Source organism: Pteropus vampyrus, unplaced genomic scaffold (assembly GCF_000151845.1).
Source record: "Pteropus vampyrus isolate Shadow unplaced genomic scaffold, Pvam_2.0 Scaffold493, whole genome shotgun sequence".
NCBI classification, from domain to species: Eukaryota; Metazoa; Chordata; class Mammalia; order Chiroptera; family Pteropodidae; genus Pteropus; species Pteropus vampyrus.
This window is the reverse complement of record NW_011889274.1, coordinates 1,178,436-1,203,681: the sequence shown is the minus strand read 5'-3', so window position 1 is coordinate 1,203,681 and position 25,246 is coordinate 1,178,436. Positions and strand designations below refer to the sequence as shown.

At 38.7% G+C, this 25,246-nt stretch overlaps 1 protein-coding gene across 1 annotated transcript in view; it reads left to right on the top strand.

Annotated features, from left to right (window-relative positions):
* Positions 1-308: 308 nt before the first annotated feature.
* Positions 309-25,246, top strand: part of LRIG3 (leucine rich repeats and immunoglobulin like domains 3) — a 45,002-nt gene continuing 20,064 nt past the window's right edge. Inside the window, exons 1-3 of the mRNA XM_011382913.2 lie at positions 309-821; positions 6,448-6,519; positions 6,734-6,808. Coding sequence (XP_011381215.1) covers positions 607-821; positions 6,448-6,519; positions 6,734-6,808 — 362 coding nt within the window. The 5' untranslated portion in view covers positions 309-606. The remainder of the gene's footprint in view (positions 822-6,447; positions 6,520-6,733; positions 6,809-25,246) is intronic.

Genomic DNA, 25,246 nt, shown 5'->3' with positions numbered 1-25,246 from the left:
GTTCCCCTAAATACCTCCAACTCCAAGAGCTGTTCTAATATTTGCTCACTCCCTTTTTCTCTTCAAATCTATTTGATATATGTTTCCCAGAATGCAGTGGAGATTTCTGGCCCGGGAGGCTGGAAAATATAACTCCGAATTTCCTACAATTTCAGCTCCACTTTCTCCCCTGCTCCCGCCCGCGGCTAGAGCCTTGTTATTGTCACGTGGCCACGGGAGACGGGGACCTGGTTAGCCAATGGGTGCGTGTCGGCCACTGCACGCCCCGCCCCCCGACTTCGCAGAGCCGAGACTTGGCGCTCCGCCGCAGGGAGGCGGAGGAAAAGTTTCTTTTGCGGGCGAGAGGCGGTTTCAGCGCGCCGACGCTGCTCGTTCTGCAACTCTGCTGCAGCTGACCGTCCTTTTTGGTTTCCCTCACGCTTCTCCCGGGCATGAAAGGTCTTCGCTGCCGCGACTAAAAGAAAGGAATTTACCTGGGAGCGCGAGAGGAGGGCGCGCACACGCGGCCCGGAGCGCGGGCGTCCACTCTAGCTGGAAATTTGTGCCGGGCTCCGAGTGCGCGCCGGTTGCGGAGCGCAAGGCCGAGCGAGAGGCCGGAGGACCGCGATGGGCGCGCCAAAGTTCCGCGCGCCCGCGACGGCGCTGGGGCTGTTACTGTGCGCGGTGCTGGGGCGCGCAGGCCCGGTCGAGGACACCCGCAGTGGGGTCGCCGCCGAGCTCCCGTGCCCCGCTCCCTGCCGCTGCCTTGGGGAGCTGCTGGACTGCAGTCGCCAGCGGCTGGCGCGCCTTCCCGAGCCGCTCCCACCCTGGGTCGTTCGCCTGTAAGTATTCTTGAGGGTGGAGGGGGAACCGCGCGAGAATCCGGGGGTCCCTCGAGATTCTGGAGAGCCCCCCGGGGGTTTGGACGCATAGCGCGCAGCAGCTTTTTCCAGGGCAAGCTCCTCCTGGTTTAGGCCTCGAACAACGCACCTCGGGGATGGATCCATCGGAACCTCAGTCTCCCAGTGCCTTGAGGGCCGCGCAGATGGGCCCTGGTTTGCGCCCCTCCTGGAGGCAGATAGGCGAGGGGAGAGAGCCACTGACAATTCCAGGGGGTAGAGTCTGCGTCCCGCTCCCGGAGCTTTCCAAAGGGATTCAGATGCGCGCCCCCCCGCCTCTCCTAGAGATGGCAACCTGCGGATTACTGGAGTTCGCAGTCCACCACACTGAGTGTATGAGTCTGTGGCTCAACTGAAGTTTCTAACTGCTTCAGGCCCTTTTTCCTGTTCCTAGCCAGCCGTTGAAGGCGCTCCTTTTATTTGGAAAGCCCCCTCAACTGAGTTGGGGCACTGTCCAAGCTATGGTAGGCATCCTTTTGTTGTGCTTGATTTCACATTAGGAAACTCTATAAATCTTCCTCCTCGACCAAATCGTAACACATCCTCGTTCCAGCAAGAAGTTGCAAGACCGATCGATAGATACGGAAGGAAAGGCACTAGAGTTTTCAGATCCAAGGGCGTGATTTCTGTAGCTTCTCAGCCCGCCCAGACGGTTTAGGAGAGAGTGTTGGGAGCTGTTATGCAAGTTTTTTGGATGCTAGCTGTGAAGTCTGAAAACCTAAAATCACTGCCAACTGCGTGCAAGAACAAGGACGAAAATGTAGTTAGACTGGCTGATTCTTCCCAAATGTCATCTTATTTTCTCCCAGCCCTAGTTTTGTTAAAATTAGAGGACTCGTGTAAAATGTAAACAAATAATTGAAACTTGTTTCCTTTTTTTAAATAGTTATCTGTTGAAAAGAAACAAAAGTGCAGTTCATCTTTAATCCTTAGATTTGGGCCTAGCAGAATTGCAATGGAAATTCGAAGTTTTCAACCAATTCTAGTAGACTATCCTGATGTCCTAATACTAGTGGTAGAAAGAAATCGCTTTTAAATCATTGTGATAATTAACATCTTTATTTGTGAATTGTGGAATTGTTGACTATCAAAAGCATATTCTTTGTGTGTTATTAAACCTTAGTTTAATTAAAAGTAGATTGGAGAGTTTTAGATTGATACTTAATCTCTTATCACGGGATGTCTTATTTGGTAGTTTTTTATTACAATTGAAGAAGGAGATAAGGGTTTTAACCTAAAGCAGGAAGACTTTCAATTAGTTGTGGCTAATTCTGTTCAATTGCCCTTTGTGGAGGTCATGCTGCCTTGTTCATGAAATGTGAATGGCTCTATTGACAACATATGGAACTGAACATTTGAATGACTGGAGGTGAACACCTATGAACAGTAAAGGGATAAGAAAAAAATGAATATAGTAGTGCATCCTGGAGTGTATTTAGAAAGGCTTGGATCATTCACAAATCTAACGTATATCCATAGCTTCTCAATATCAAGTGGCTGCTTGGATCATGCAAGATATATTTTTGTGGATTTGAATGTCTTTTAAAAAAATAACTGTATTGCTCTTGACTAGAAATTGAATTAAACCAAAAGGGGGTTGATACCTATTTAAATGTTGTCTTAAAAGTAGCTGACCTAATTAGGATTTTGTTTTGCAGATAATTTGGTGGCACACTAAAAACAAATTACAGTTTATTTGGTTAGCACAATCTTTAATTACATTTCCGCCAGCAGTAAATTGTCTCAGTACAAGTCCACATTCCTTAAATGTATGTGAAAATAAGTTCCACTTGTATAAATAAGCACTAGGTCTGTTGTCAGAAGCCCCACTGTGATCACTCATTGGACAGCTCTGTCATTCTTGTACTTGTGTGACTTTTAACCAACTTCTTAGTTGTCACTAAACCATGTGGTCTAAATTCTTTATTGTAAATGTTTCTTTTGTGCCTAAAGCTCTAGAGGTCTTCTCTCTCCACCTTTGACAGGAGCAGAAAAACAAGGAATTGAGCTTTAATTTCTGTTACTTGGTATTTGGGACAGAAGGCATAAGCTAGCTGCTTCTTAAATTTACATAATCAGAAAAGCTTTTAAGTAGACCGCTTCATAATTCAGAAATAAGTAGAAAAAAAATGCATACTGTTCTTCCCATAGCTTAACTTCCTTGCCTTATGTAATTATGGCAGTAAGTTTGCCTTAGGACTAGTTTATGAGCGCACTTTTCAGAAAAAGTTTAGTGTCTTTTATTTGAATTTGCACGTTAAAATCTTTCTATTACATATGCATATTTTTTTCACTTAATTCATTTGTAATTTATTGCCATAGGGACCCCATGTGTTAAAAGTTGAACAGTTTGAGTTGTAACGTAATAATATTGTTTTCTTTTCAGAAAGTAACTTCTAATACTTTAATGGAAGTGGTTCTTAAAACAGTAACTACTTGAAGGTTGCTTACTATGAAAAGCATACTCCAGTTTATTTCTAGAGTTTGTGCTCGCAGAGTCATGAACCTTAAGAGGGCTTGTCAGAATATGTTACTTAGCACAGAGAGGGGAAAGTTGCCAATGAGAGCTTCAAGTATTATTAAAATATCACTGGAATTTCAGAATTATTTATGTCACAAAGAAATGTGTAAATTAGCAGGGCTCAGTCGAAAAAGGTCCAAAAGGTTTCTGCTGGTGGGATTTCTTTAGTGTTTGCCTTTTATAAATCCTTTGGTTGGTACCAGAATTGGGACTCGGGTGGGGGTAATAGTCCATATGGTTTTCACAGCTGTTTTTCTATATTTTCCAGACTAAAACTTGAACATAGCAGTCTGATTTATGAGTCACTTTGGATCAGTGTCTTAAAACAGCTACAGCCTGGCTTTTTGTTTTTCAGCTTTCCAGATTTCTGCTGAATTAGCAGCTCCGCAGGCCCCAGTGGGATTGATTAAGAAGCTGTGCTGGATTTGCATTTTAAAATTTGACTTGGAAGTCAGATTTCCAAATACTAAAAGGAAGAAAATGATAGCTGGAACCTAACGCTGTAAATTAATTATTTTCATATATATTTATTTGCTCGTTAATATACAAGAAGAGAGATATCTCTCTGCCATGTACAGTTTGATTTTCAAGTATTTGGCCAGCTGAGTTTGGGGTACCTTTGAGTTACTTGCCTGACCATCCTTTTTATTAACCTCACTACCAAAAGTTTTTTAAAAAGGTTTCTTAGGGAAGATGTTATTAATGGAACTCTAAAAACAAAGAATCTGCCTTCCTTATTGAGTTTTCTTATGGGTTTTGAGAAAACATCAACATTGTGCAACTTGGATTTGTTTTTAATGGTCTAGCCATAAAAACAATATAAGGGAGATTTAGGAAAACGTGACATCTTTTAACTGGAAAGTAATCATTTCTGAAACAAACTGTATTAAATCTAAATTTAGGTGCATTAAAAGTTTCATGGCTTTAAGTATTTAGCAGTAAAAGTCACAAGGGGTGAATTTTTTTTCTCCCACATGTAATGTGGTTTTAATAGTAGTACACAAAATTCAGGAATGGAAGTGTTGCAATAACAGATATTTAAAGTTGCCAGCTCCTGCTTCTGAATCAGAAGAGAGTGGTCCCCAGCATGTGCACTGTTCTCTGAAGGCAATTTCTCAGTTTAAAGGTCTTTTGTTGGAGATCGCATCCCATCACTGCTTGAAATAGTCTCTTTTCTCACAGGATTGCTCTGTGAAATAATCCTTAAAATGAAGTGAAGAGTGTGGTTTAAGTTTTTCTAATTAAAAAGAAAATCACTTGTATTAAATGTAAATACCTGATTGGTTCCCCCTTTCTTTTTAAACCTGAAACAATAGGGGATGCAGTTATGCTGGTTCAGTGTTTAGTTAAGTGGGTCCAAGTGAGACTTTCTGTTGATTCAGGCTACCTCCCAGGTGAAGGACTCTTTTCCTTGGTTGTTTTTTAAACCCTGTGGGAAATCTGTGACTGTCTGTGGTGCTAAAAGCACACAGGTTTTGTTTGAATCCTAACGTGAGTTGTTGGGCTCACGGTTTCCTTGATGAACTCCAGATGGACCTGAGCTGGGTATGTGAGGGAAAGTGTCTGGCTCCAGCGTGGTGAGCATGCACAGCAGTGGTTGTAATTGCAGGATTTTTATAGTTTAAAGACTGTGCCAGGTTTTTTTCATGTTATAACTCTACCAGAACAAATCTACTCATGTCTGTTACTGTCTGGTAGGTCTTTAGACAAACATGTTTCAAATAAAACCTTTGCAGACTTTTTTTTTTTAGGTGAAATAGAGAAATCCAGGTTTATTCTCAAAACAAAAATTCAAAGGCCGAAAGGATCTCTGATTTCTAATTGTTAACTAATGGACTTGCTCTAAGTAATGTGCTTCTCTGAATATGATTTCTCTGCCTTTGGTGGGGGAGCATACTAATGCACATATCAGATGGTTCATGCTTTTCTCCAATCAAGTTTGGTCATTTGAAACTTTTTGGTTATTTAAAATCTTCGTTTTTAAACACTGAAAGAATTAATTTAGTAAGGGTGGGTTAACCTCTGTCCGTAGGAGAGCTTTAAGCCACACTGTTGTTAGCTTGGTTTTCAATACCTGTTCAGCCATTTCATTTTCATTACACCATTTTGAAGGCACATATTCAGTGTGTTGACAAATATAGGGACTATAACCAACTATTTGGCAGATTCTGTTTCATTGTTTGAATCTTAAATGCTGAGATGACTTCCTAGCTTAGAATATTGTGTCTGTAGGAGTTTTGCTTTGCTTTAAAAAAAAGAAAAATTATGTCCTATGTAAATTGTTACTATGTTAGATTGAGTCTTTGAGTAAGAAGCAGATTTATTTTAATGATTGAGAAGAAATCTGATCACAGGATTTTGTACACTCCACCTAACTTTGTTAGCTGGTTGATATGATTTAAATTATACGTTATATTGAGATTTGGGGAATACAAGAAAGGAAAGCGTAGGGTTCAGGTTGTTTTCTACCCTCAACACACACATACACACACACATGCACGCGCACACACACACACACACACACACAAATGATACTTCAAACAAAATTTGGTACCTTAACCCAGAGAAATGTGTGAAAAGCAATTTTTGTTTGAGTGTAATAGGGACACTGATACTTAATTTTATAATAAAAAGGCTTCTTTAGAGGTTTTAGTTTTAGCAACCTGCCTAATTAGCCACTTTTCATAAGCCATGACTTCATCATATCAAGTGGAAGTGAGGAGATGGTCGGGGATGGGGAAGGTGAAGCAAAACAACCAGCTCGCAAAAGGTCTGTTCACCCTGTGCCAAAAAACATCTCCTAAAACATTTGTGGGCTTAAAGCATTTGAATCTGCCAGCCTCCTAAACTAATTTTGTCCTCAGCGTTGATATTTTTGAGTTTGGCATTTTGGTTACCACCTAGGTTATGGGCAGGATGGACCAATTATTTCTTATGTTGTCACTAGTGTTGCTGGAGGCATTTCACAGATCCACTCTGTCTTGTACATCAAGTGCTATCAGTGATTTTTTGAAAACTACTTATAATTTTATTTTTGTTTTCTCATAGAGACTTAAGCCACAACAGATTGTCTTTCATCGAGGCAAGTTCCATGAGCCACCTTCAAAGCCTTCGAGAAGTGTGAGTCTTAGTTATTTTCTCTTTGATGTTTGAATAAAATATACCACCCATTACACTATTTAACTGAAAGAGCATTTGGATTGTAATATATTATTTAAAACTATTAACTCGAGAGATATCTAAATAATTTTATAAAATTGTCACCTCTATGAATAACAGATTATCTAATCAGCTTCCCCCCCACCCCCCACTCTTCTTTTTTGGGCATTTTTAGGAAACTGAACAACAACGAACTGGAGACCATTCCAAATCTAGGACCAGTATCAACAAATATTACACTTCTCTCCTTGTAAGTGAATATTAGCAGTATTTTGCATGTATGTTTTCAGGGACCATGGGTAGCAGTTGCACGCAGGGTAGAGTAAAAGACCTTACAAGCAAAATATGAATACTTTCTTTAGTGGATAATGGGGAAGTGTTCTTTAAATTAGTTGACTTGTTTTCCAGCCCTCTTCTCTCTCACACCTAAATTCAAAGTATCATTGTAACAACATACTTTTTACGCTTTGCTGGCACTTATGGTGGAATTAAGGTTCAGAAACATATCAAAGTATGAACTTTATACAGTTAAAATTAACTGGGTGATTGAAGTTAGAAATACCATTGCATGTTATTTTGTAAATATGAGTTTTCAAATAAAATTAAAATTATGCTAAATTTCCTATGTGTTTAGGGCAGATAACATGTTTATATTCATGCATTGAAGATGTTTTGGAATAATTTTTACTTTCAGCATCTAAAAATAGCATTTAGAATGCACATGGTTTAATTGCTAAAATTAAGTAGTTTACCACCTTAATCTTGAATGATTTAAAAATGTGTTTAACCCACTTAAGTTAAAGATGTTTTCCTCCTTTAAATAACAAGGAAAAAACCACCATTGTTAGATGCTTCTGGGAAAGGTGTTGGGAGGGTCGAAATTATACAGTAAATTTCAGGAAAGCTGTTCAATTAATTAAAGTGATCACTACCCAATTGCTTACATCTGGTGATTTATAGAGGTTTGGTTTTACTTAGAGCCCAGGTCAGCTAAGTCACTGGTGCAGCCGCTGTGTCTGCTTTCCTCTGTTTGAATAAGAACTAAGTGACATTTGATACTGATGTGGTTTTTCCAAAGATCAGAAACAGAAAGGAATGAAAGAAAAAGCAGTTGGTATTTAACAAATAAACACTGAATTTAAAAAACATTTTTATACTAGCATTAATATCTGTTTTCCTTGTCTTTCACAATTGCTTAAACTTGTGGAGTCTAAATGAAGCACTGGTTTTGGTATCTTAGACATCTTTAGCTATTCTTATTTGACCAGTGGGGCCTTTTTAAATCCCAGAGAACACCATTTCACCCTTCTGCCCTTGTCCTCTGTATTGGCAGGTTCTGTCTGCATGTTCAAGAGAGCCTTGAGGGGGTCACTGCATGCTTCATGGCTAAGAGGGTTTGGCAGTGGAGTTTCAGAATCTGGGTGGGGTGGAGAAAACAGTCTTCTTTTTTTTTTAAGTGAAAAAGTTTTTAATTTTAAGAACATTGTATATACTACTTTTGGAAAACATCAACAGTAGTATTGATGTTTCTGGGTGCTAAGATACAATAACATGGATTAACAATTTCATTTTCTTATAACTGTAGGCTCACATGGCATATTCTGGATCTCTAAAACAACTTTAGCTTTAACTAACATTCGAGTGAAGCTCAGGGCATTTAAAAATATAAAGTCTTAACTTCCAAATAGGAATACGACAACTGAGACAATGCTACAATATAGTCCATGATCAAGAGAAAGTGCACTGTGTATGTGTGTGCACATGCATGAATCCCTTGGCATGGTATAGAGTTGAAAGCATAAGAACTTGTGAGGAAATTAGATAGTTCTATTGGAAATAAATTACGTAGTTGTTTTATACTTTAAATCTATAATTTGAAATTCGAAAGCTGAAATAAAATACAGAAAGGTAGAAACTTTCATTCAGAATTTGAACTCATCTTCATATTTTTGTTTTTTACTTTAGCGACTGCTCAATAATCTTTTCTAAATTTGAATAATCTCTTTCCTCTTAATTTCTGTGGTACATCTAACTAGGGATTGCTTTGTTCATCTACGTAATGATAGATCCCATTTATTACCTAGATAACAGAGAATCTGTGAAAAGTAATTTATTTAGATAGTGATTCAATATAATGAAGATTATTTTCACACCTCTGAAGTATCTGGAAAAATTTACTTCTCAAGCTGTTTTCTCCTACAAATGTTTTGTTTTCTCCTGTAGACATCTTTGGAATATTACAATACACAATCATTATTACTAAAGCACTATTAATTTCTGCCTTTTGTAGTGTAGAACATTTTCTTTTATATAGAAACACTTGAAAATAATCAGTTAAAAGTTAGTACGTATACAGTTCTGAAATTCCAAAAAAAATATTGTTAAACCACATAACATGACTCAGATTAGAATCTTGTTCTAGCACCACAATTAAATCCCAGGATTATTTGACTTTTATTCTATGAAGATCTTTTTTTCTTCTTTGCAGTTCATGGAAAAAATCATTTTTCTGGGTAATTTGCACAAGTTCAATAATTTTAAAACATACGAAAGAAAAACGAAAAATCAGCTGGAGTCTTGAGCATTAGATTTAGTGTCCGTGCTCCATACTGTTGCTGCTCTGAGCAGTGGGGATCCCTCCCAGCTAGAAGAGCTGTAGGCAGAGAAGACTGTACCTGGTTAGACCGTCCTCTTCTCTCAACTGAGGAGCCAGGAGCTAATATTGGATCAAATGGCACCCCATGTCCAGAGATGAATTTATTTTGGGACTAGTTCTGATAACATCAGGTAAACTGGCAAAATGCCAAGTCTTGGGATGATAATTGGATGAGCTTCTCCAATGACAAAGATTTTTAGGGATTTCTCAGAATATAAAAGACCTGAATAGACTTGCTTTTCTTTGAATCCCACATAGCACTAGCACAGAAGTGAAGTGGCATGCTAAGGGCAAGGCATGGTTTGTGTTTTTTGTTTATTTTTCTCTCACAATTTCCTAGCCATGGCAGGATAGTATATTTTAGGAGATGAAATGGAATAATCTTTGGAAGGAAAATATTTTGTAGTAAAACTGTTGACCTGGCTTGATTGAGTTGTATTTACCATATGTGACAGTTCTGGCTTCCTGTGACGTGGCATGAGCTGCTCAAGCAGTAGACATTTTTGAAACCTGTGACTTAGGCTAGGGCCTGGTTTGAATCTGTGAGGTATATAACATTGTTGAACAAAAGAAGCCTATTGGTCATTGAGTAAAGCTAGTTGAATCATAGTCTTGACATTGATGGTTTATATAGCATTGCCCAGCATGTAGATACTTTCCTATGTCTTCGAGCTAAAAAGGCTTAGGTCAGCGAATGCCCAAGAAGCACCTAGAGTACTTATTTAAAATGTGGATTTCCGGATCCTCTCTCTAGAGATTCTAAATTAATGTGTTTGGATGGGGCCCAGGAATATCTAATTTTAACACATCTACCTTGATAATTCTAATCAGAAGTTGCATTAATGTTTCTAGAATTAGAGAGTCCAGTTTATCATAAACAAATAAGCCTTTTCTCATTATTTCTTAAAGATAGAGCATTTCTCTCAAGTTCATATTCTCTTCATAATGTTATTTTTCCAGAGATGGCACTCTCATCTTCCCAGAAAGTTGTCATAAAAATTGATCACCTTTGTAGATAGAACCTCAAAAATGTCTGCCTTACCAATGGAAATTCATTGAAGATATTTCAAGCAGAGTGAGGTGATCAGATTTGGTATTTGAAAGTGTCACTCTGGCGTTAGAGTGGAAAATGGCTTGGAGGTGGTAGGAGGGTGATTTGGAGGGGACAGATGAGTAGGCCAGGAGAGATGATCTTCTAAAGTGCAGCTCCAGTCACGTCAGTGGAACAGTGATTAAAAGCAAAGCTCAAGTCAGATGTTTCGAAATTCACTGCTGGCTCTCCGCTTTGCTAGGTTTGGGACCTTGGACAAGTCACTGTCTGTGTTTCTTTATTAAATGAGAATGACAATAATGCCACTTCATAAGATTGTGAGGATTTAGAGAGGAAATACAGGTCAAACGAGCTGGCATGTGCTCAGTATTCAGTGAATATGAGCCATGATCCTGAAGACGATGATCATTCATTCAACTAAAATTTACTGAATAAACAGTCCCAGGCTCTGTTTTAAGTGCTGGAGACACAGCAGTGAGCAAAGCTTCCCTCTTATCAGGAAGCTTCCATTCTAGTGAGGAGTGGGGGGGGGAAAAAAAAAACCTTTAAAAGAAAACTTCAGTTTTCTGATAAATGCTGTGAAGGAAAAGAAAAAAAGACAGAGATAGAGGACTATGGCAGTTGCCTTTTAATATAGTCAGGGAAGACTTCTTTTTGAATATTTACCAAATCCTATTATGTCCTGGGTACTATTTTAGGGTTGAGTTTCAACAGTGAACAACACAGAAAAAAAATCCCTGCCCTCATGGAGCTGACCCTCTCATGGAAGGAGAAAGACAAAAAGTAAAATGAATAATAAATGTGGTAAGAAGGTGGTCAGTGCTAAGTAGAAAAACAGAGCAGAAGGGAGGTATAGGAGAGTGTGTGGTAAAAAAGAGGGATTACAGTGGGAATGCATGGAGGAGGGGCTTACTAGGAGAGAAACTCTTGAATCAAGGCTTGATGGTTGGGGAGGGAGTCATGTGGGGTATCCTGGGAGTGGAGGTCATCGCCTTTAGCCTCCCCTGCCCTGACCCGTCTTGTCTTGTATATCCAACTGTTACATGGTAATGAAATGATTTTGTTTGTAATTTTCTCCCCTCCCATACTTTAAGGCCTCAGTGGCTGTCTCTTGTTTTTCCCAGCACTTAATGCAGGTGTATGGCATACAGTTGGTGCTTAATTAGTATATGAATTAAGGAATATTTATGGAATGGCCACATGCAATTAGCATAATTCAAACAGATCTCCTCCTATAAACAGTCTATACCAGTGACTAAAAATTTACAGTAGTGACAAAGCATACATATGATTTTTTACTTAATTTGCGTTCAATTATGCATGCTTGGTAAAAAAAAATAATAAATTATGATGACAGCAGTAATTATTAAGAAAGAAAGAAGAACAAGAGAAATAATTTAAGTGGTGTAAGGATTTAGAGCACCACTGTAGCCAGTGAGCACATGCCCTGGAGTGTGCGCAAAATGAACGCGTGTGGGAATTAAAACCCCCCTTCCCATTTCTCTTTCAAAGTGAATATCTCGGCCCACCGAGGATGACTTTGGTTTTCAGAGATACAGATTTTTTTCATAGCCCGTGTGCCCAACACACATGGGAACTCTACTTCATCATGTCCTGAACTAAAAATTCAAAATACAAAACTGGCCCAAAGGACTTACTGAGAGAGAGAGAGAGGGAGAGGGAGGGAAGGAGGGAGGGAAGGAGGGAGGGAACGAGCGAGAGCATGAGAATATGTCTGCATAAAGATACTTTGCTGGTGTGTTAAGGGATCTTCAAGGGGATATTAATGATAGCTGGTCTCCCCCATCCACACTGGCTTTAGAACTTAATGCCATGTGAGATTTGGTTTCATCACATCATGTCCTCCTCTATTGGAGATGCTTTGGGAATGCAGAGAAGTGTGAGAGTTATGCCCTTTCCTCCAAGACCTGATACGATTTATATGCTATGAAGAAAAGTCTGAGTAGAGGGAGTAGGGAATATTGGCAGTTTGTGTGGCATGAACAGTAGTCATTGTGGAATTCTGAAAAGGGTGGTGGCTGGTCTATTTTTTCTTCAGTTTTGTAACTTCCACAAGTGCAGTATATGTAGTTTTCCAATGGCATTTGTCACACATCTCATTCCAGGGTACAACTTATATCTTACTGAGCTTTCAGTACCCTCCTCAGCAGCCCAATGTAGTCTCTGGCACATAAGAGATGCTCATTAAATGACAGAGTGCACAAGGAGAGATCATGGACCCTTGTGCAATAGCAGAGAGACCTGAGCTGGGAATGGGGCACACAGGGTTTTTTTTTTTTTGTCTTGCCTCACACTGATGGCCTGGCTGACCTCAGACAGAGTTAACTAACTCTTCTCTGTTTATCTATAAAAACAATGTAAGACGTCTCTCACTCATCTGGTTCCTGTGAAGGATCAGATGGCATGGTGTACATGAAAGGGCTCTGAAAAGTGTGAGTAGCAGCAGCTGCTGCTGTTATAGTTGCAGTGAGCTTTGGCAGAGGAGCAAAGACCTGAGGCTGTAGGCCAAAGTGGATTCTTGAACAGAAGGGTCACAGGAGGAAGGCAGGATTTAGAAACATTATCCTGGCAGCAGTAGATGAGGAAGGGAGAAAGAACTTTGTATTTGGGGTGAATTTTCAGGAAAACTTTTGTTATCTTCACATAATTCAGAAAAATTGGTGAGCATTCAATTATAATTAATAACTGGATAATATTTCTAGCCCAAGGGCTCATATATCTATAAGGTGGATTTCAAGCTTTTCATAACAACAACAATGCCTACTATTTGCTAAATGCTAGGGAACAAATGAAAATGGAACTTGGCCTCTGCTTTCAAGGGGCTTTGAATAATGAATAACAAGGGAAGAATACAGACAGTAAAGAGATACTCCAAGTAGGGTGCTGCCTTGAATGATAGAGGTATGCTTGGGGCTGCCCCAGTGCAGAGCAGAGCAGAGCTGTAGTTTCAGCAAGTGTGGAGTGTGAAGATGAGTGAGGTCTAGAGGAGGGAGGAGACATGTATAAATTGGTAGGGTTCAGCTTAGGGAAGTCATTAAGACTTTTAAGCAGGGGAATGAAATAACCACATTTTTTTATCACTGTTTTTATTTTTTTAATTAATTTTTTTGATGGTGACATTAGTTAATGAAATCCAATAAGTTTTAGCTGTACACTTTAACAGTAATGCATATATATATTTATACTGCGTTCACCTCTGATAGTTAGATCTCTTTCTGTAACCACTTATTTGACCCCCAAATAACCACATTTTAATTAAGCATAGAACCTGCTTTTCTCCTTTTGTTCAAGCAGTAGTTAAACTGTTTATTTTCCAAATCAAGTGCCACGCAGTCAAATAATGTGACTTTGATACTTAACAGTTATGACTTGCCCAATGAATACCTGTTATGCATCCTTGGAGCCCTTCCGTGCTCTGAGCCTTGCCGTATGTTAAGGCCACATCTCTTTTTCCCACAGTGGGAAATTGGACATGGAGTGAGAATCATTTGAGTATTGACTACTGAATGATGAATTTGAACTAGTGGTTAGAAATCTGATCAACATTGTTCTGTTATCTAGATACTAAACTCAGCACCATATTAAGTGGGAATTTTATCCATAAGCATTCATTTCTCATTACATTCCAAAAATCAGACTAATAAAATCAGTTTGGGAGATAGTGATTTAAGAGACTATTACTTGGTTGCATTGCCCAAGATTTCTTTAAATAATTCATCAATCTCAATTTAGAACTTTTAAAATGATATTTTAATAGTTCACAACTCACAGATAAAGCTGCCTGTAAAGAAGGCAAGCATTATCTATCTTTTCAAGTGATGACATAACAGTAATTTTATAACTATGCAGTAAAGCTCAAAGAGATGTTAGGGCTTTTTTTTTTTTTGTAATCAAAGATGATGTAAGTCAATATGTAAAAAGTAGTCACCAGTTTGTCATATTAAACAAGGAAGTCGGGGAGCAGCTTTTGCCAGCATTAGAACTTAAGTTTCTGGGAATCAGGGAACTTTGTTCTGATTAAATGGACATAAATTATATCTCATATGGGTATAAATGAGCCCATAGAACTTGGTCGCCTTAACCGAAAAATTCATCCCAAAATGTATGCTCTACCGATGTGAATGAAAGGACTAGTGAAAGGACATTGCATTAGAGGGCTACAACCTTCACAAATACAAAAAAGCTAGACGTTATTGTGTTTAATGGAAGTAAGCTCGTGAAGCTCACATCTTACAAAATAAACACCTAAACATCTTACTGTGATAAGTGTTATTCTTTTATTGGATTTTAAAACATATGTGATTTGCACATAGAAAAGTTTATATAGAGCTATGTTTGTGACACACACTCTCTAAGTTTATCTTCACTTTTCCTTGTAAATCAGTCCCAAAAATACAAGTTTGCAAGGTTTCTGAACTCTCAGTTTAGAATGACTGTATTTGAAACATAAATTTATAATCATGTCGTGGCACTTTGAACCCTGCAGGAATTTCCCGTTGCTCTTAGATCCACAGCAAAATCCTTCTTAAGACATACAATGTTCTGCATGATCTGAATCTTTTTTGCCCATTGAGCCTCCTCTGGATTCATTTCTCACTTCTAGGAATGTGCTAGCTTGCTCCTGCCTCAAGTCCCATTGCATATGCTTTTCCCTTTCCCTAGAATACTCACTCTCCCCCAATTCTTGTTAAGTCAGACTTAGGCTTCCCCTTCTATATTTTCATATCTCCTTATTTACAATGTCTGCTTTATTGTATGTGCAGTCACATTTTTCATTTGCATATTTATAATTCTTTAAAGTCCATTTCCCCCACTGGGATAAAACTTCATAGAAGCTGAGATCATGCCTATTTTTATCCCCATTGTAACCTTGGCATTAGTACAGAACCTGACATAATGGTGTAGACACTCAGTACATGTTTGTTAGATGAATGAAGAAATGGATACCCCTACCCAAATTAATATATGAAGTTAATTTTAGAAGAAACTATTCAGTTAACCTTTCTGTTCCTGCCTCTTTGTACACACTTAAAATTTTCATTAATGAAACTTAGTTTTTCCAAGGTAGCAAAATTCTTAGATTTAGCATAGTGACTCATTGGGCAGCTTTCTTCACTGGTGGGTTTTGGAGCTGATAAACTTGAACCCCACTCCCTTGAACTTGGCCTTACAGTGTAGTGTGCCACAAAAACTCCTGTGTTTATCCTGAACCTACACCATTTTCTCCTCCCTTCCTTAACTTCATGCTAGCCGTTTTGATTGCTGCTTTGAAGTATCGAGTACAACTTCTGCCAGAGAATTCTCTAAGCTGAATGAGGCTTGTGCTGCCAAGACAGACAAAACAATAAAGCTACAGCTAGTTGCTTTCATGACTGGGGTGACAAGATTCAACATGTGTCTCAATCCTGGCCTAGTTACTTTTCCTCCTTCTCATCCATATTTTAGTATCTCTCGGGGCTCTAGTTGGGTAGAGAGACCAAAACAATGAAACAGGGCCCTAACTGGTACCATTCCTTCTTTCTTTGGCTGAAAGTTGCTTAAGTACTAAATTCAAAACATGAAAGGCAATTGTAAATATAAGCACCTCCTTTCTGGCACTTAAAATCACCTGCCTGGCTGTCTTTCTCTTTCTCCATGAAGCTTTAGCCAGTAGATACAATAGTCTCTAGAGTGAAGTTGAAAACAAAATGAAATATTAAGGTAATATTCAAGCTCTAAGTACCATGCGGCGTAGGAAACACATGGTATACATTGTTGGAATGTGAATTTTACTATGTATGAGCAATTTTAAATGTTTTTATATCTAACATAGAGTAGAATCAAACAAGCATAAATTTTTGGAAAAAATATGATGCCTTTTGGACTTAGTCACTGATTGCCATGTAGTCCTGCACAAGGTTTTGGCCTAGAAATAGACAACAGTATTCTTTAAAGATGGATGTTTACAGAATCAGAAAAGTAGTCAATTAATTGTACAAATCCCTCTTTCTCTTATTCTCCTGTCTTTTTTGCTTTTACTTCCTCACTACCATCTCCAGGTAAATATCTAGAAAAAGGTCAAGAGAATTAGAAACAGTTTGCTCTATTACATAGCTGGTTGTAACTCATTTTTTTTGTTAGTTTTGAGTGTCTACACACAATCCTAGTATCTTAGAATTAGCAGAGACATTTCTCCCTAGGGAGAAATCTCTGAAAGAGGAGTTATCCAACCTTCCCTTGAGTACTTCTGGGACAAAAGCTCACTTCTGGTCAAGGAGTCTTTCCACTGTGAATAGTGCTAATTGCTAGGACTTTTTGTTGAAACTGGCTTCTGCCATTCTGTGGCTTCTACCTGTTATCCTAGTTCTATGCACTAGAGAGAACAACTTCCTTGTATTTTCTGCATTATAATACAAGACTTAAAATGTAAGGTTTTCCTAAGCCTTCCCTTCTCCTGGCCCAGATTCCAGTTCTTGTTTTCTGTATGCCATGGGGTCTAGGCCAGTGCTTTCCAGTAGCACTGTCTGAGAGGATGAGAGTATCCCTCATTTGTGCTGTCCTCTCTACTAGCCACTAGACACGTGGATATCGAACACTTGCAATGTGGCTAGTGTTACTAAGAGATTGAATTTTTAATTTTATATAAATTGAAACAATCACATGTGGCCAGTAGCTGGTATACTAGACAATACAGGCCTAGACTCTAAAGGTCCTCCCCGACACACCTTGTCTAGCATAACCACATAAAATATGGTGCTTGGAACAAGATGTTTGAGATGTCTCATACAGAATATGGTTGGGCCGTCTCTTTTGACCCAAATAGTGGACATTAATGAAGCTTAGGATTATATTTGTATCTGAAGGACCATGTTGTAGTGTTGGATCACGTTGAGTTGTGGTCAGCTGAGATCCGCACATCTGTTGTCATTTTCATAATTGCTTTCAGATAGCCCTTTTTAAATGATTAATTAAAAATCCAAAACACTGCCTTACCCCAGCTTAATTTCTCTGGTTTCTTTTAGACCATCATTTTAGGACATTGAGAGGTTTGGGATCACAATTTATTAGATAAATTATGCTTTAGTTCTGCAGCATTTGCGCATCTCTTTCCCTGTTCACGCAGATATTGACAGCACACGCCCACAGGCAGATCCAGTAGCAGCCACTAGCAGCTTCCCTAAATGTCCACGCCAGTCTATGAATAAAGACAAGGGTGATGTGAACTTACTTGCCTATGTGATCATCACCACGTTTCCCCGTATCTAATACACAAGGACAAGTTAAATACTTGGTGAAACCAAGACCCTCTGTGTCTGTGATATTCCTAATCTACAGGTGTGTGAACAGTATCAGAAAATAAAATAACATTGATTTAGCATGATGTAGTCATACAGAATTAAGTGTCTTTATGATAACTGTTTATTAATTTAAGGTTCAGAATAACGATGCCAGGTTTTCTAGTTCATACTGTAAACCAAGATTAATTTTAGAGTGTAAATAAAGAATAAAAGACATTTATTTGAGCAAGAAGGAGCTGCATCCCAGAAGACACAGATTCAGGTTGCAACTTAAATTGTGTTCCACCAAAACAACAAGGAGGCTATCTTTTATAATGAAAATGCCCGCCCAGGTTCTCAAGTAGGTTTATTTTATGTAAATATTTGCAGTTCTGATTGGACAAGGTTGGTAGAAAGACAAAACCAGAGCTTCCCTTTTCCTACTATTGACTCAGAAGTCATAAATACGTGTGTTGTAGTGCAGGAAACAGAGTTCAGTCTGTGGTTCTTCCTGGTATACAGAGTACATGAAGAGCAAATGGCCCCTAGACTCTTATTTATAAAATTTGAGCCATCTCAGCAGATGAATTCCTTCTCAGGATTCACATCAAATGAATCTTCTTAGGGTTCCACAGTACTATCATCTGAAGTAAAAATTCTTTGTATAGGCTAATTTTTTGTTAATATGTAACAAATCTAAGTTGGGGGATTTTCAAGTAAAAAAAATATATAGTAACTTTTTTGAGGGAAAGCCTTGCGGTTTATTTTGGGTTTTAGAGAAAAGCTGTTTTTATTCATTGATTGGATTTCTATAGGAGATTTCCTATTAGTATGGTCGACCGAATACATTCTTTTCACTCTGTACCTTCCTAAAGTCCCCTGAAAATGAAAGTAAAGGACTGTACTCTGATAAGAGCAAAGAGAAAATAGGAGAGGAGATAGTTCAAATGAAAAATGCCATAAAAATTTTGCATGCAAACTGACAAATTGTAACTGACCAAAAAAAAAAATGTAGTGTATCCCAAAAAGAAAGAATTTTTTTTTTCTTTTTTTGGTGCAGAACCTCAGAATAGTTCAGGAATTCAAAACATGTAAATGTGAGGGTTCAGAGTAGGACTAAAAATTGGAAATTGGTTAAAACTTTTTTTATGAGAAGCAGTCAGACTCCAGGTCCCTCCTCTAAAACTCAAAGCCCAGTGACCATCACTTCCTGGACATAGGCAGAAGACTGAAGTCTACCCTCTAGAGAGTTGAAACAGAAAATCTCTGGAATTTGGGACACAAGCTGGGCAAAGCATTGGAATTGAGGGCAGCATATTCTGCAATCAAGGATTTAAGTCAAATCTGAGTACTGAGAGTGACACCCACTCCTCTCATCTTATTTTCCTGTTAGCCCTCCCAAACGCTAGACTGGAGATTGGAGGATTTGAACAATGAGATGTGGAGATCCCATCATGAAATAGGTCCCTACTCAGCTACCTGTGGTGAGACTCACCAGTCAACAGGTCCATTCCACACACAGCCCTAATAAGCTTTTTAGTGCTGCTTTTTATTAAATATGAATGGATAGCCAGTGACCACCAGACTTTTGAAGAAGTTTCTATCAATAAAGTCAGTCTGAAACAAATGGGAAAAGGGAACCAGAGACAATGTAAGGAAGAGGGAACTCAAAACAACCTAATATCTCTGGAGAAAAAAAAAATGTTACATCCATAAAACAAGAAAAGACTAGTTAAAATGAAAAGGAATATTTAGAAAATAAGGGAGAACTCGTAGACGTTAAAAACGTAATAACAAACTTCAAAAAGGTAATGGAAATGTTGGAAGAAAGTTGAAAAAGTTTCTCAAAAAGGACTAAAATACGAAGGGTTGGAAAACAGGAGATGAAAACTGAGAAAAGAAGATTAAGTAGGAGGTCTAACATCTGTCTTAATTGGCATTCCACAAGGGGACATCTGTGGAAATAGAGGAAATTTTCAAAAGTAGAAAAAAGATTTCCCAGACCAGACAAACACATTTCTGGGTTGAAAGGCCCTACTGAGTACCAGCACAGAGGGACATTACTATGTAGTTTCAGAGTACCAGGTGTAAAAAGAAGCTCTGAGAAGAAGAGAAAAATAAAGCACAAAACAGGTCCGCTGTAAGGATTGTCAGTGGTTCTCCAGGTGTGCTCCTAGGAGCATCAGCATCACTTGGAAACCTGGTATAAATACAGATTCTCAGGCCCCACCCACTAAAAAAGAAATCCTGAAGGTGGGGTTCAACAGTCTGTGCTTCAAGAAGCCTTTGTCCCTTTATTCTGAGGCCTGCCAAAGTTGAGGAAGCACTGGGGTAGAGAATCAAAACAGCTTCTGGCTCCTCAAACTTATATCTGTGAGTGCTGTGATAAGGCAAAATGATGTCTTCAGATCCTAAGGGAAAATGATTTCTAATATAAAGTCTTTACACACCAAAACTGTCAATCCTGAATGGCATTTCCAAACAGGGTGAGGGGAACCTCTATTCATGGTTTCTTGGAAAGCTAATAGAGGATGTGCTCCAGGGAAATAAGGGAATAAACCAAGGAAGAGGAAAACTGGGTAGCTGGGTGGTGGAATTCCAACAAAGAAAGAGGTGTAATCCCCCCAACGTGAGGCCAGTTCTCTAAGAGGCAATGGTTTTTACATGACGATTGTGTGAAACCTCCGTAGCAAGTCTGGTCATGTGCCGTGTTTGTCATCCAAATCCAGAATCACAGCTTCTTAGAGCTGGTAGAGATTATTCCATTCCATTTCCTCTCCTTGACAGGTGAGAAAATTAAGGTTCACAAAATGGAGTAAATCAGAACAGAACTAGGAGTAGAATCAACATTTTGCAGGGAACTGTAGTTTGAATTGCTTCAAAGATATCCTACTTTATTTTAAAAAAGAGATCCCACATTTAACAAATTGGTTAGTGTATGGAATCAATTTTAATTTTTCTGGCTGGCAGCTGTAATGGTCATAATGTTTTATGATGTACATGTGCATCTTGAACCACCATTTAGGTAAATCCTTACAGTCCAATCTAAAGTTTGATCTATAGTTTCTAGACTAATCCTGATTGGTCACTTCAGAGTCTTGACCTCATTCGTTTAATCCTGATTTCTGAGGAACCAAAGATGAATTAGAAATTCTCTCCACTCAAAAGTAAATCACAAGCTATAGGGAAGACTCAAACTCACAATTTAACTATAACTGTGGTCTATCATATGAAAATGGCTATGGAAGGCCTCTGCCTCAAAAGAGAGATAGGGAAAATTTTTAAATTTCACTAAATTAGAGTTAATTTTTGTACATAATTATTTTAGATTAAAATAATTGTTCAGTATCTTCTTTAGCATCTTAAATTGAGGGACTGGCTCTTAAATTTCTATTTACATAAAGAATTAAATTGAATTTACACTGTGGGATTCAAAAGAGTTGTTTTGTATGTAGTGTGAATGGGCTTTTGACTAATTTCTTTTTTCATTTTTAACATGTGTTACAATTGGCATATAAATAGGGCCCTGGTTATTGTAGGACCTCTGTATTGAAATGTTGTGGCTACCATTATCATGTTTATGATCCAAAAGATAATTATTTTTTATGTTGACCTGGCTTTTAGCTAAAGAACTGACTCTTTGCTCCTTATAGTGGCTCATTTTATGCTTAGTATCATTAATTTTTAATCAAGACTCTTTCTCCTTGCAAAAGTTGCCTCAATTGGCTTTATTCTTTGATGCCACAGTACCAGTGGACCAGCCTAGACATGTGTTCTTTTAATGAAACTTCTTAATTATCTTCTTAAAAATAAGATGAGCAGAGACAGTTTATTTTTATCTGCATGGGAGAGGTGCTTTGCTTGCCAAATCTCTCTGTTAAAAGAAGCCTAATATTATGGATGTTAGTATTCCAGCCAAGATAGTTTTCAAGGAAGCTTTTTTTTGGGGGAGGGAGGGGGGTAGAGGGTTATTGTTGGAAATATAAGTGACCTTTAATGTGTTTGCAAAAGATAGTGTTTTCTTTAACAACTTATAGTTCCTTTATAAATGATTGCTAAAATGGTTGCTTACAAGTTCTATATAGAAATCAGTGTTTCCTTGGGCCAGGCCAACTCTCCCAGTCAATACAGCTAATATACTTGCTCTGTGGTTGTAGGGAATGACCATGGATTCAGCAATCTGTTAGCTGCAATAACTGAATTGGACTTAAGGGATGTGTGGTTAGAGTAATGCATCCTAAGAAAAGAGGGCATTGCAACATATAAAAAAAAATGGTTTCAAGTTCAATTTCACTGCACACATCCTCTCTAAGAGGAAAATGCCACGTGCATATCTCTTCTCTGAATAGCCAAGATCGCACATCTTTACACATCACAGCTACAAAGCCTTAAGCTGCCTGTTACCTCGTGCAATAGGTTAGAAGACAGTTGAAACTATTGACAGATATTTCTTATTCATCAGGAATTCCAGTGTGAAAAAACCTGATATTCTGGTTTCTCCCCAACAAAGAATATTTCACTCTATGACTCCTTTCAGACTCTGCAAATAAACTAACATCATTTATAGCCACTTAAGAGTGCATGAAGTTCTTTTGAGAGTCTTATGCTTTTTCTGGAGATCACAATCAAAAAGTAAAACCAATCATTGTCAAGTGGCCGTGTCATTAAATCTCATAAGTTATATTTTACCGTTATTAATTTAGTCTGGATTTACATTTAATGCAGGCATTCAGAGTATCAGAACAAACAAGCACATTTCTTATATATGAGAATAATAGATTAGTCCGTTTTCCTAATGATTACAGGCACAATAAAATTCCGGTATTCGGCTATTCTGGTCAGTAGCATCTCACACCTGAGTATGAAGGGACTGTAGCCTGCTTTCCATGCTTTTAGAAGGCCTTCCATATCAGCAATACAAAACAGTGATAATGGGGAGAATGGGAACTCCAGTAGGGCTGAAGCAGGTCCCTGTAGCCAGAGACCACAGGGCTAGAAACCTGAGCTTGTATGTCAGGGGAGGAGAAAAGCACAGCCTGTGCCCTGGGAAACCAGAGGAAGACGTGCTTCACCCTCAAAGTGGGCATTTAGGCAGACAGTTACTATTATCCCAGCATGCTGTCGTCTGTCCTCTGCACCTCCTAGGTGGTACTCTTGCACCTGGTCTTGCCTACCCCTCACCCAGCCTACTAACTCTTGCCAGAGCAACCTTTCTAAACTGCATATCTGATATCATCACCCCACCATTTGAAATCCTTCATCCTCTTCCCCCTACTTGATCTTGAGATAAAAGCCAAATGCTTAACATGGCTTACGGGGTACCACTTGAACTATTCTCATCTCTTCCTAGCACTTCACTCTTGAACTTTGTATTTCTCCAGTCTCCATTCATGAACTATACTCCAGCCATCAAAGCTTGCTTTCTTTCTCTCAAAGGGAAGAAGCCTTGCCTTGCTCTCACTTGCTCTGCTTGGAATGCTCACTTCCTCCTTGCCATGGGAAGTTTTGCTAACTGCATACACTTCCCCCAACCCCCAGCCGCTCTTTAGGAGGCTATTATTTCTTCTCCAGTGTACTCTTTCCTTATCATAGCACTTATCACTCTAGTGACTGTTCCCATTTGTCTGCCTGTTCTCCCCACTAGAATTTAAGCTCCATGAGGTCAGGGACCATATCCATCTTCTTCATTATTAGATCTTTGGCACTCTCAGAGCAAGTATCATACAAAATGGTAAGTCATAATTAATTGTTCATTTTAAAGGTATTTGGCAAAGTAGGCTGAAAGGTGAACTTAGCAACAAAGTAAAGCCATTATTGTTGGGCCTGAGAAGGCAAGGCTGAAATACCTGGGTCTCTTGTTTTTCCTGGGGCCTCTGAGAAGCCTTGAGGGAACCCTCTGCATTCCAGCCAACCAACTCCCCAGATCTGTGTTTGTCTACAAGGCACTGATTGTACTCGACCTCAGCAATGATTTAACCATGGAACACGTTATACCATCAACAAACATAGATGATCAAAATATTTGTGGTCCTTAAGATGGATTTGCACAGGGCTGAAACACCTTCCAATATTTACACTACCGTAGTGTGATTTTCGAACAATGCAAAGATGACATTTTCACATTAAGTTATAGAAAAAAGTATTCACACAGTTTGTTTCATTTTTTTGTTAAAGCATTGCACATTCCCTGCCAAAAATACTGACTGTAGTGCTTTTAATGTGTTCATCAATTTTGGCATTTATACATATTTGAAGAAAAAGCTGGAGTCAGATTGTATCTTTGTCTTCAAGAAGTGGCTATTTGTGACATACTCTATGTGAAATGTGTTTATTTTTAGGGCTTTAGGTGATCAAAGAGTTTTTAATCTAGTTTTTTAATGTAGTTGTCTTTCTTAAACCCTTCTTTCATGTTTTTTTTTTTTAAAAAGATACATATCTGATGGTTATTTGCCAGTTAAATCAGAGTGCTAATATGAAACTGGTATTTGGATTTAATTCAGTTCCATTAGGACAGAGTTAAAATTTTGTGATACAGGGACTATTATCCTAGCAGTTACAAGAGATTTTTGTGCTAGGAAGCAGTGCTGACAAAGACGGCACTGTACACGCTCTGTCTATAACTGAGCACTTTCACACTGCAATTTAGGAGGTGTGCAGTTCAGGAAATTGCTGGCTTTGGCTGAAGCATACTTTAACTGCAAGGAAAATTTTATTCGTCACTCAAGTAATTGGCAGTTTTAATACCTTCTTCATAATTACCTTATAAACAAACGAATATATAAACCAGAGATTGTAAGGCCTGTTATCTAACTCGTAGCCTTATTTGACCAACATGATAGACACCTGTGGGTCTCCCACTCCCTCCCACAAAAAAACAATTTGCTCCATTTATTGCAGAAATCTAAAACTGAGCATTTTCTTTTTGTTGTTAAATAGGAGTGTAGCTGTACCAGTCCCAGACAGCCTGGAGGCCAAAACCAGATGCAGAGTTTAATGGGAGGTACAGGCTAGGGACAAGGGAGAGAGGTGGAGAGAGGGGGGCACTTTGGGCACTTCACGATTACTCCACTGTTTGTGGGAGGACATCCTGGTAATGCAAACATTTGGGTTAGGTATTTAAAAGAACATTTTTACCCCCTAAAGCGTGGTTTTGTTTAACCCACACACCCTGACCCTAAGGCCCTGTGGCTTGTCCCTTGGACTGATTCCATCTCCGGGACCTAGAAATTGACTGATTGTCTCACTTGCATTACCCTGTACCTCACAACTAGATCAAGGAGTTTATACACAGGCAGATCCAGATGTGGGAAATGGTCAAAATCAGAGGTCATGGCTGACTTGACTCTAAACAAAGTCTGTGAGACTTTATAGGGATCCGAGGAGCTTGATATTTGTGACTTGTGCATGGGACTACTAAGTCTTTCCCCTCCCACCCCTTTACTATTATCACAGGGTTCAGCTCTTACCATATGCATCACCGCGTTACCTTCTATGGGATTACTTTTAAAAATGGGGTTAGATTCTCCAATGACTTGGATCAAAAGATGAATCCCCCACAATCCTTAAAAGTAACATATGAAGGTTTTAAACAATATTTTGAGAAGTTTATCATTAGTTTGTTGTTTAAATGGAAAATTTACAACCCATGTTCTCCCCTTATTCTTTCTTGTGGAGAAAGCACCTGATATTTGCCCATATCCAGGA